Genomic DNA, 12,079 nt, shown 5'->3' with positions numbered 1-12,079 from the left:
AATTACAAAAGTCCCGTGGCATCTTAAAATAAACTTATGTACATTATTTAATTCAACTAGTCACGCGCGTATCCGACTTGAGGTAGAAGAATAGAAATATCTGACGACGGTTTCCATCAACTTCGAACTGTACAAGAAGGGTGTGCTTGCTTGTGACATTATATTGTAAATGTTGACAATAGACAAACGAAACTTCATTAATTTAACACTGCGTATTCGTTGTTTAACGGCTTAACATTGTGCGATGAAAATCATAATTTAAGAATATATATTCTTAGCTTCGTATTTAAGCAGAAAGCACGACATTACTATTTATATTAGTATACATGGCGGCCTAACTTAACCTAATAATAAACAAAGAGATATTTATCGGATAACAGACCAATATGACCTAGCACTAATACATATATATATATATAGGTCTTCAATATAGTTCAATTGCGCCTCGCTAACTTATAAAACAATATACTCCAGCAATATCTAGTAGAGCATAGCGTATATACAACAAATAAATTCTTCGAAATAAAAACATCTCAACCAGAATTTATATAACGTCCAGACATTATACGGACCAAGAAGAATTTAGCCCTCCGCTAAATTATTAAAAATGCAACTTTATTATACAATAAGTAATAACATTTAATACAGTGATGTTTATTGAGGTTAAACTTATTGTATTTTCCACAACCAAAATATGTATATCTGCTCTTGTTATTATATTATAATGTTTTTGAGAGAGATATTTCGCATTTTTGGAACTACCTGGAAAATCGTATACCTCGCCGTCCGATGCAAATAATTTTGCCATACCCGAAGATATAATAAATACCAACTACGATGTCGGTAATAATTTCAAACATATTTTCCCCATTAAATTGCTAACGCTTGTCCCGCTGAAAAACAAGGTCAATCCGCTATTGACAATATTTTCAGAAGCACATTTACAAAAAAAAACTTGAATTCAAAAATCTATATCAAATTACCTGTACAACTTATTCAATAGGTATAAGCTTTGCCTAATCGTCTTTTTATACTCGATAATAACTACTTGGCGTCGCCTTTTCTAATCGAGTCAACGATGCGTGTCAGTCATTCCTGCAAAAAGCTGTATACACAATACACGCATGCAGAATTACCCGGGGCTATTAAAACTTGATATACATTAGATGATAAGCCAATAAACCATTAAAGTACGCATGCACTAAGGGGGGAACACTTTAATCGTTTCCCATTTTCGAGTTCACTGGAAATAATAATATTATAATAACAAATATACTTACATTATCTCGAGTTTTATATAGATAACCTTTTTGTTCAAAATGTTTGTAAGAAATATAAAATTGTTTGTTTTTATTCGTCAACATCATTCTACAGATAAATCTCTATGCTGTGTTAGAAAAAAATATTTCAAATAGTAGTTGCGAAGAGTATTAAAATATTTTGCACTATAATGCAACTTTTGATCGATTCGAGTACTAGAATTGTGCAACATTGATGCAACTAGAGGGGTGCTAGGGAAATTATAATCCTTCTAAACTCGTTCAGGCTAGAAAAAATATCAGGCACATCCCCTCAGTAAGTTTTATCATTCTTACTGAAATTCAGAGAGAACTATCAGTTTTTAAAAGGTCCAAACTTCCTTAGCCCCCCCCCCCCCCACTCAAGTTGTGTCAATGGTTATGTAGGTTTTTCAAGGATTTCCTACTTACTGTGCATGATGATAAATATCCCTAGAATAGATAAATTTGTGTACAGTTTTTACTGTATTAAATTATTTATATTGTCGAAACGTGTTGTAGGTGGGCCCGATAAACAAGTCGAAGGAGAAAAAAAAGTCGCACAGGAAGGTTACCAAACTGGTGTTGACTGTGATCACGGTGTATGTGCTGTGCTGGCTGCCGTACTGGATCACTCAGGTGGCGCTCATATTCACTCCGCCCAAGCAATGCCAGTCCAAGGTGGTCATTACCATATTCCTGTTGGCTGGCTGCCTGAGCTACAGCAATTCCGCTATGAACCCTATACTGTACGCTTTCCTCAGCGATAACTTTAAAAAGAGCTTCCTGAAAGCGTGCACGTGCGCTGCTGGCAAAGACGTGAACGCGGGCCTGCACCAGGAAAACAGCACGTTTCCGCGCAGGAACCGCGGCGGATCGGAGCGCCTCAAGACTGGCCGGGCCACCACCATTCTCTGTCAAGCGGTGGGCACCGGCACCGTGGGCTGCAGCAGCCGCGACGACGACGCCTTGTGTTGCGGCGAGTCGGGCCCGTTGGTCTGCAGCCGCGCCGAACTGGTCAGCAAAGAGAACACGTCCACCGCGCTGACCATGACTTCCCGGTCAACATACAACGACAACGGCAATGTGCCACCCGCGCAGTTGTAGTAACAATAATAATATAACATGCGTTATTATTGCGCCGGCGTCTCGGGCCGGAAGAAGTGCCATTCTCCTCCAATCCATCGTGTTATTGCTGTTCGTGTCATTTTTCTTTTGTTCCCATTATTGTTTACTCCCTTTGTTTTCATACCGTTGTTTCCCTGCCCATGTTTCAAAAGCTTCCGGTCAAAACTCAAGTGACCGGCCGGAAGTGGTATTACGATCTATGTTTCTTCAGAAGGCTATTGTACGATCTCCGCAAGGACACGCCGTAAAAAAACTTACATATAAATAAGCCATTTATTTCTGTTACGATCTCCTTCCCGATTCATCTGATCCCGATTTTCAGACTGCAAATTTATTGTTGTTGAAAAAAATACATGATCTAGCGTCTAAGTTATTATGTTTCGTTGATTATAATAACTTATTAAACCGCATAACTTTTATGCCGTAATCGTGTTTGTATAATGGATAATTACACCATTACATAATTTACCTATTTCTATTATTTGAATAGACAAATATTATGTGTAAAGCTGTACAAGCTATCATAAATAGGCGAAGACTGTTAAGAAGACGCTACCACTGTTAAATCTCACATTTTTTTTTCTATAAATTTATAAAGTTTTTGTATTTTTTACAAATTATTAAAAATTAGCAGATTGAGTTAAAAAAGATTAAGCGCAGACGAAGTTCTTCTCTATTTACTGTGAAAATGTAGAGATTTTACAATAATTCCAAGACACTTTGGTTTTAGTGCGTGCAAAGCTATTTTTATGAAATTAAATTGTAATTTTTTTCTATAGAAATGAATGTAATATTCTGAAGAAAAAACAGAAAAAATAATAAAGAATCCTCAATACTGTATTAATAAGTGAATACTACCTATAGTTTAAGCTCTAAATTAAAACAACTTGCTCTTTACAAAATTAATGGGTAGAGTCTTCTTAACACTGAAAATCATATGTAATATGGCGTGTATATTTAAGGGCGCCCTCAGATGACAATTCAGGGGGAAACGCCGATAATTTTGTACCTAATAGATTTTACAAATTTGGGATATTGGGTATACATCTTTTTAACTAGCAGAGAAGCTAGGGGGGAGTTGTCCCCCCGTCCTTCCTTGTGGGCGCCCTTGTCTATATTACATGTTAATGAGTGTGTGTGTGTTAAATTTACCTTTGTAATGCCTTTATGTAAATGTATGTATTTAATTATAATGGTAAAACACTACATTTATATCCAATAATTGTAGTATTTGTCTGTATTTGTTCAAAACTCACTCTGGCTATTTGACATGTGCAAACATTAAAACACATAATAAGCAAGAGGTTTCAAAAGTCTTAACATTGTATAATAATTAATTATTATTATATTATACATATAAGGTATTTCATACTTACATATTATAGTGTTTACAGTTACAGTAGCTTCCTATCTCAACACGAGAATTCTAATTATGAATACTAAGAAATAAGTGTTAATAAGTAATCTCAATTTAATTATACCCATACAATTAGTAACATACAATTGATCACATTAATTCATCATCAGTAAATATAAATTCACTGTGTTTATTATTTATTTGTCCGTTTTTTTTATTTAGTTAAAGCGGCGTTAGCCAGGTAGTAGGTACCTCTACGACTAACTTGCAAGGGTATGGATAAAGTTCAAACCAAAAAAATGTTCAAGACTATATATGTATTACGCAGAATTGGACAATCATTTTTGATTTTACATATTTAAAAAAAAAGTTTACTGTTATTCTTTCCGGAACAAATGAAATCTATTTATTGCAAACATTTTTTTTTTTAATTTGTAAAATTATTGTTCGATTCTGATAACATTTAATTTAAGAATTTATTTTTGGGTTATATATTAAAATGTGAATATTGCCCGAAACTTTATCCGAACACATGCTTACTTGTTTTAAGGTTTAGTTTTAAAATAAGCCACGCTGAAAGGTTTAAGAAATGTATTTTTTAATTTTGAATTATTCCTAAACTTAGATCAAATGTAATCTTACAGTCTAGTATATAGGACCTACTTAAAAGATACAACCTAATAGTATCTACTTAAACTTTTGAGATGAGACAAACTTACACTTAACAGCTATTAATACTATAAAAACATAAATAACCATTCAAATATGCTGTATTAACAATGTCGTTTCAGAATGTACTTCTTAATTTTAGGTATTACATTAAATTAAAGAAAATTCAAAATAATTTAATCATAATCATTAATTATAAAATATATATTGATTCGTGGTTATGACAACTACCTATATGAAGCTTAATACATTAAAACCTAAATATTTGTACGGCAATATTTTGTAATTTGTATGTAGATATTACAGTCCCATGGCGGAATTTCATGTTAATTATACATACCTATGATATGCAAAATATCCCATTAGCCAGCCATTAACGCTAGGTCTAGGAATAAAACCAACACTGAACCATTTTTTGAAGTTAGATTTTTATGATATACAAGACAAGATAATAACAAAACAGACAACATAACGTAATCTCAGTGTTGAGGTTTCAGCTATACGAATAGGAACGCATATCATCTATACACAAGAATAGCAACTCGACGAAAAAATACACGAATTTTAAATTAGTATAGTGATTGAAATATATTTAATAATATGTACTTTGTAAATAAATTTAAAACGTAACTTAATATTTCTTAATTGTGTAACTATTCTTGTGACTATAGGCGATATTACACGCATACAAAACAGTAATTTTCATATAATGTAAAAATAATTTATAACTATTAACAGTGAATTATATTTGATACGTATATGTCTACATAGGTAAACTAATAAATAGTAAATGTGAATTATTAAAAAACATTTGCAGTGCTTTCTATGTTCCTGTAACTTGTACTATTATTAAATTTAATTTTACTTGTTGACCTAACCAGAAACAATATAACTGATTATAATGTCATATTTAAGATTATTTCAAACAAAATGTATTAAACGAAAAAGTTCTAATAAACTCATTCCAACAAAACATTCAACTGTATTACAATGTGGTAACGTTATAGCATTATATTAATAAGCTACAATATTAATGTTAACTATTTGTTAAATTGGCAAAAGTAAAATATATTGTTTATATGAATGAAACATAGAAAGCCAAATTCCCATAATATCGCTGAACATTCATTGTAATATTAAGATGTTTTATTAATATAAAAACTGATGTAAAATAAAAAATAATAACAGATGTACTCAATATAATATAATGCACTTATTTTTAATTAAGCATAATTTAATAGTAAAATAATTATAATAATTTTGTTAAAAATACTAAGAATTAAATGTGTCAATTTACATATTTATATACGAGTAAATTATACTACTAAAAGTTCGTATTTACAATGTATATTAATGTACACTTTTTTCTCTTTGAAGTTTCAAAAACAAAACATTTTAACATATCAGAGGATTTAATGTGTATGTTTTTAATTGGTAATACATAATATTATATAAATTACAGATAGATATAAGTAAAAAAAAAGAAACATAAAACTTAATTTATTTGTATAGCAATCAACTCTATGGTTTTTACTAAAGACCATTCTGTATTATCTTTTAATTTTTACCCGGTTACTATAATTTATAATAGTTATTGTACCTAATGAATTTAACTGTTTAAATAATAGATTTATATGCATTGATGGGAAAAATTGTTACTGAATACAAACCAATTACTATATATAAACCGAAAAAGCTGGCATTTAAAATTATATTTCTTATAATAATTTAGAAAAATCATAGATATGCCCATTCCTACAACAAAAAATCATTATTTTATAAATAAAGATAAATACAGTTAGTTTTTAGATTGGAATTAAATTGAGAACAATTTATCACATTATGTTATTTATTACATGCCACAATTTTGCGTTTTTTTAAGCATAATACCTTAAAATGTATACTTAAATAACATTTAGAAAGTCATTCAAGGAAACAACTGCATAATATTTATGCAAAACTTACTTTCTTTTTTAAATTTAAATGGTAACATCAGCAGTCCATTTAATCACATTAAGTTGATTACATTGAAATGGCAAAAAGAAAATTGTACATTACATTAGACCTATTATCAGTTCTAGTTTGTTCACATACCATAAAACCACAATTATTGTGTAATAAAAATGTCTACTTTTCAAGATATGAAATTACATAATTATAAGTGTTGTCTATCCAATGTGCATTGATTGAATGTGTTTCATGAGTTCTTTTCTGTCCTCAAATACCTCGTCACAAATATCACAAATAATAGATTCCGATACAGAAATAGATACTGGAGGTGGAAGTTCCGTATCTGAATCTATTACTTGATCATCAGTGCTTAGTTCAATATTAGCACCAACTTCCTCCACGTAATCGGTTTCAAAAACTAGTTCAGTCTCGATCAAGCAATCATTTGTCATTGGTTCTAGTTTAACATTTTGGCAATCGAATTCGGCATTATCCTGCTGTATGTAATACTCCACCTGACCTTGGTCGGCATACTCGATACTACACACATTATCGTAATCTTGAGTTTCAAAATCGGACTGCTCATCGAGTGGCTCCATTTTAACGTTAGTTAAATCCATGTCTTCCACAGATATCTGATCTTCGGGATCATCAGGATTATCGTTTTCTTTAGATTCTTCACCCAACGACGAATCAGCCGCTGCAGGATCAGATCTTGAAGAATAATAAAGAACTGTTGCGCACGTCCTAGTGCACTCACCATCTTTGAGTACAAAAGTTTGCTTTTTTGGTGAAGCTTCTGGCTTGTTGACAACAAATTTAGTCGCATAAGACGTCGACTTGGAAGGTTTTTGATCGTTTTTCACCAATTTACCATTAACAATTTTGTACGTTTTAACAGGGGATTTACTAGGACTAGTGATATGTTCTTGTCTATAAGACATATCGTCTTCTAATATCGACTGCACGGCTTGGTCTTCTTGTGTAGGCATCGGTTCGTCCTCACAACTTTCTGTATCTGACTGCCCCGACATGACTGTAAAAACTTTCTCCACCAAACACCACGTATCTTTTCGATTCCCCAACTTGCTACGGCGCTTATACTTACGTGGACCAACCTAAAAATAATATAATGCTTATAAAATACAATTTAATACAGATAAATAAAATTATTTATATTTTCTTAAAAACTAACCGGCACCACTCTTGATTTAGCAGTGTTTTCGTCACTATGTTGTACTAAATGAGAGCAAAGTTCCATTGATGACCTAAATAAATAACCGCATACTTTACACTCGTAGAAGTTGACTTGACCACCTCGAGCTTCAGTACCCGCGTGATGTGCTCGTATATGTTCTCTCAAAACCACCTTATAAATGAAAATTATATTATTTAATATTATTAGAAACAGAATAGAATTGAATACAAAACAATATCTGGTTGTCTTACTCTTTGATTGAACGCTTTTGGACAGACGGGACAAACATAAGGTTTTTCACCAGTATGTATTCTTTCATGTTTTCGAAGTGTTCCACCATCGGCAAACGCTTTATTACAGTATCTGCAACCGTAAGGTCGTTCTCCCGTGTGAATTCTAATATGTATCTGCTGTGAAGATCTTGAACCAAAGACCTAGACAAATGCAGACATAAATTTAACGAATGACATAAAAAGTCTACAATATCCGAGACACAAAACAACGTACTTTACCACAGCTCGTGCAAGGGAATACTTTTTCTGTCATTGAAGTTCGCGTAACACTAACGGTATTTGCATGACTGGCTTTGTGATTTATTAGTGCTCTCTTATCAGCTACTTCTTCTCCACATATATCACATACAACTCCTTTTTCTCGATGAGTTATCATGTGTCTAAAAATAAAGAATTTGAAAAATTAATAAAAACTTCAAAATAATTCATTAAAATAAATATTTAATTTAAATTGTTTTCTGAAAATTATTCCTACCGCTTGAGACGTGCTCGAGAATGAAAACGTTTTCCACACATAATACATTTATTGTCTGAGGTATCATGAATCATCAAATGTTTTTGAAGAGCTTTGTCATCTTTGCATTGCTTTCCACACAATTGACAAGAATTGTTCGGTAATGTACCAGTGTGCATTTGAGAAACATGATCTGACAGTTCATCTGTGCTATCAAATGTTTCACCACACGCTAAGCATTTTGACTTCTATACACAGACATACACATTGTACTTAAAAATGCATTGACTTAAAATTTTAAAAATAAAAAAACAATAATATACTTCTGGAATATTTGTTGGAATCAAATGTTGTTCTGTATGCGTTTCTAGCTCCATCATAGACTTGAAAAACATTCCACAGTGTATACACATATGAGCTTCTTCGTATACTTCTTCTTCGATATTCCCAACCTCTTTTTTCATATGCTGCCTACAAACAAATTAATACATAAATTAAAACATTTTTTAATCATAACGATTGAATGCAAATAACTAATGCAAATTGTAAAATGTTTTAAGTTTTTTAATAATGAAGATTTAAAATTTACCTTTGATGTCGTTTTAAAAAATCAAATCTTTCAAAACTAGCCCCACACGAATCACATGGATAATTAACATCGCTGTTTTTATTATTAGACAGAATTGTGAGCTCATAAGTATCTGAATTTGATTTTTGTGTGGTAATAATATTCACACCATCATCAATGTGATGAAGTCGTGCATGATTAAGAAGTGCCTTTTCACGGGTAAACGAAATTCCACAAGGATTACAAGTATGTGGTTTGGAATATAATTCTGAATTCCAGCCGAGTGTAAGCAAGCGGTCTTTTATTGGCCGACCTCTTCCTCTACCTCGGCCTCTCCCACGACCACGACCGCGATTTTTGGCACATTGTTCAAGAATATCTCCTTTATCGCCAGATTCTTCTTCAGATGTCACACTGCGTCGGTGAACTGGATCCATAAACATTAGTTTATTCATTACTTTCGTAACCGATGCACCTTGGTTTTCTAAATTACAAATGAATTCAATAATTATAACAATACAAACAATATACTATTACTTATATAAATTTACCAGTATTACCACTGTCAGACATATTGCCTGGGTCAATATGAATTTTCATATGGTTGGCTAAATCACACTTGCGGCGATAACGAACCCCACACAATGCACAACAAAACGGACGTTCTGACTGATGAGTTACCATATGATTCATTAGATGAGATTTTCTATTAAATCGTCGACTACAAAAATCACATGGAAATGGATTAACGGATGATGATGCTTCTTCTCCTTCTGGTATTGGTATTTCAACATCTTCATTCGAAGATGTACACTCAACATTAGCATTTATTATACTGAAACAAATAATTGTTAACCAATTAACTTTTAAGAAATAAAAAATAATTTTAACTACAAATGATAATCTTCATAGAATGATCTGCGTAATTTTGATTGAAAACAACTCATTTTAATTTTAACCGTACTCTGAAAAATGCATAATCCAACAATAGTTTTGAAAACCGGTACAAATTTTCAATGCTTGCTTTATGTATCAATCAAAGTACAATTTTAATTTTTGTATTTAATGTTATCGTAAAAATCATAAAAAATCTTTAAAATGACAATTTTTCACAAAGAAATTGTTACTTAACTAAAAATAATTTTTAAATTGTGCCATGATCTGAAACCTTGTAAATGTTATGAAGAATTCAATTGTTTTTTCAAAACTTAAATCAAATTATTTTTAAGAAAGTGAAGTAGAAACATATGTTTTATACATAATAGAGGTAAGAGGCTGTATGCTTTTAAGAAGTTGAAAAAAAAATAGATCCCTACTTCTTGTTAACACATATGTGTATATACTATACACACATATTGTCGCCGTCATGCAAAAACTGACTAAGTGTTTTTTTAATAGTTTTTGTAGTATTTTAATACTAATAATAATGATATAGTTCAAATAACACATTTTATAATGTTATTTCACTTGGTCACTTCTTGCACATGTCAGTTTTTGCATGAATTAATGTTTAAAAAAAAAAACAAGCCGGGTTTATTTAAATAACCCAAATTAGTTTTTTTTAATTTATTTTAAGACATATTAGGAAATAAATTTAGGTAAAAGAATAATAAAATAAAAATGTTATACTTGTGAAAATTAGTTGAACGATTGACATCCCAACTTTGAGTGATGATTTCTTGTTCCGGACATTCTTGGACAACAACCTCTTCTTGAACATCAAAATATTCTTGAAATTCTTCTTGACTTATTTGTTGAACTTCTTCGTCGCTGGACTCAAATAAATTACTAGTATCCATTTGTTCTTTTAAATGCTCTCCTTGACTAGATTCCTGAACATATTACAATGATGCAAGGATTAGTATCACATTATTTGTCTAACTCGGAGTAAAGATACCTTAAAATTATCACTGAAAGAAGATATGGCAGCCAAGTATTGTAATCCATCAGCATATGGTACAGAATTCATAACTGCTTTAGTCATATTATTGAGCTCGCTTTTACGATTATCACTAGGAGTGAAATATGAAGACTCAACAATAGATTGTACTATACAACTGTCAGATGACATAGTTCCAATGTCATCTTCGTTGAAATATTCAGGGTTGGTTTTAGGCTGATCAGTACCATTTGAATATAAAATGGTTTCCTCACTACCAAAATCAATTGTTTGACTATCAGAATGGATGGACACAATCTCTTCCACAAAATCAGTGTCCATGATTAACAAGGAAAAAAATATCTAAAATGAAATATGTCAACTATCTAAAAAAACTCTGCCTTATTTTGACAAACAATTCTATACCTAATGGAAAATACAATTTTTTACTGAAAATATGTAAAAAGAAATTACATATTTATAATCTCAACCCAAACGTTATACCAAAGACTTATTATTATGAATAAGACCGAATCGTAGTAGACAGAACCATTATTTACTGAAGCATAAACTTCTTATGGATAAAGTTAAACTCTGAATTCTATAATTATTCTCTGCTAAATTTATAATGTAGACACCAAGTGAAGGAGTATATAGTCCTTAGAACTCAAAAGTTCTACTTCATTTTTCAATTTATAACAAGGTTCTATCAGATCGATCACTTTTGATCATCACTCATCAGGCATGTTGATTCTCATTTGCCATTTCTCAATTCTCAAATAAATACAATATCCGTTTCAAACAGTATTACCTATAACCTAAAAAAAGTTGTCTTTTCCTCCATTATTTATTTTTTATGGTTAGTTTTAATGACAGTACCTAAGTTACACTACACCGTCCAGAGAACACCATCGCGGCTGAGCGGGCTTTCGTCCCAGACAAATATTCTTTTTAAGTTCATCATCAAACAAACAATCGCTTAGGCACTGCATTGTCATAAGCCATTGAGAGAAGCGACAGCGGATGCAAACAGGGAGAGGTCGAGTTGCCCCCGTCCTCAAATGGCGGACATGTTTGGTTTAAATATTTTGTCCCTAACCTAATAAATTTTCTCAATGGCGAAAATACTCACCAGACCGGAGCCTGTACATCAGACCAGCGACCAGTTACGTTTTTCCGTACCGTTTTCCACCGTGGAACACAAATTTTCACAGAAAATCGTCGAACAAACACGATACGACGCCATTATCCGAACAATCGACAATATTCTATCACTCCCCTCCACCCCACCTCCCGTCTGTAGTAT

The 12,079-nt window shown here is 31.9% G+C and overlaps 2 protein-coding genes across 6 annotated transcripts in view; one reads left to right on the top strand and one right to left on the bottom strand.

Annotated features, from left to right (window-relative positions):
* The window catches only part of LOC126847414 (somatostatin receptor type 5-like), a 152,447-nt gene extending 146,773 nt beyond the window's left edge, over nt 1–5,674 (top strand). For both annotated transcript variants that reach the window (XM_050587626.1, XM_050587625.1), the window contains one exon: nt 1,800–5,674. In XM_050587626.1, coding sequence (XP_050443583.1) covers nt 1,800–2,384 — 585 coding nt within the window. In that variant the 3' untranslated portion in view covers nt 2,385–5,674. The remainder of the gene's footprint in view (nt 1–1,799) is intronic.
* Nucleotides 5,675–5,789: 115 nt separating this feature from the next.
* Nucleotides 5,790–12,049, bottom strand: LOC126847412 (zinc finger protein 184-like). Of its 4 annotated transcripts, none has more exons than XM_050587620.1 (11): nt 11,906–12,049; nt 10,792–11,136; nt 10,524–10,726; nt 9,446–9,729; nt 8,916–9,378; nt 8,650–8,797; nt 8,348–8,574; nt 8,087–8,252; nt 7,831–8,013; nt 7,577–7,750; nt 5,790–7,499 (listed from the first exon to the last, which is right to left on the bottom strand). In XM_050587620.1, the coding sequence occupies exons 2-11, from the start codon at nt 11,113–11,115 to the stop codon at nt 6,600–6,602; spliced, it is 3,072 nt and encodes a 1,023-aa protein (XP_050443577.1). In that variant the 5' UTR covers nt 11,116–11,136; nt 11,906–12,049; the 3' UTR covers nt 5,790–6,599. The 4 variants fall into 4 exon arrangements, with proteins under 4 accessions (XP_050443577.1, XP_050443579.1, XP_050443578.1 ...); XM_050587622.1 differs by having other exon boundaries at nt 9,455–9,729; XM_050587621.1 differs by lacking the exon at nt 11,906–12,049 and adding an exon at nt 11,653–11,877.
* Between the last annotated feature and the right edge of the window lie 30 nt (nt 12,050–12,079).

The sequence above is a fragment of the Adelges cooleyi genome, unplaced genomic scaffold, assembly GCF_023614345.1.
Source record: "Adelges cooleyi isolate 19-005CV unplaced genomic scaffold, UGA_ACOO_1.1 ACOO_flye_CR_arks_rails_tigmint_CR_PRNA_108, whole genome shotgun sequence".
NCBI classification, from domain to species: Eukaryota; Metazoa; Arthropoda; class Insecta; order Hemiptera; family Adelgidae; genus Adelges; species Adelges cooleyi.
The sequence above is the reverse complement of the archived record's forward strand: the minus strand, read 5'-3'. Positions and strand labels throughout refer to the sequence as shown.

Coding starts and splice junctions, on each gene's coding strand:
- LOC126847412 (XM_050587620.1), bottom strand. CDS start 11,115: ATGGACACTGATTTTGTGGAAGAGATTGTGTCCATCCATTCTGATAGT. Junction 8,014..8,086: donor CTTGCACGAGCTGTGGTAAA/GTACGTTGTTTT, acceptor GCATTTGTCTAG/GTCTTTGGTTCAAGATCTTC. Junction 7,500..7,576: donor CTAAATCAAGAGTGGTGCCG/GTTAGTTTTTAA, acceptor TATTATTTTTAG/GTTGGTCCACGTAAGTATAA.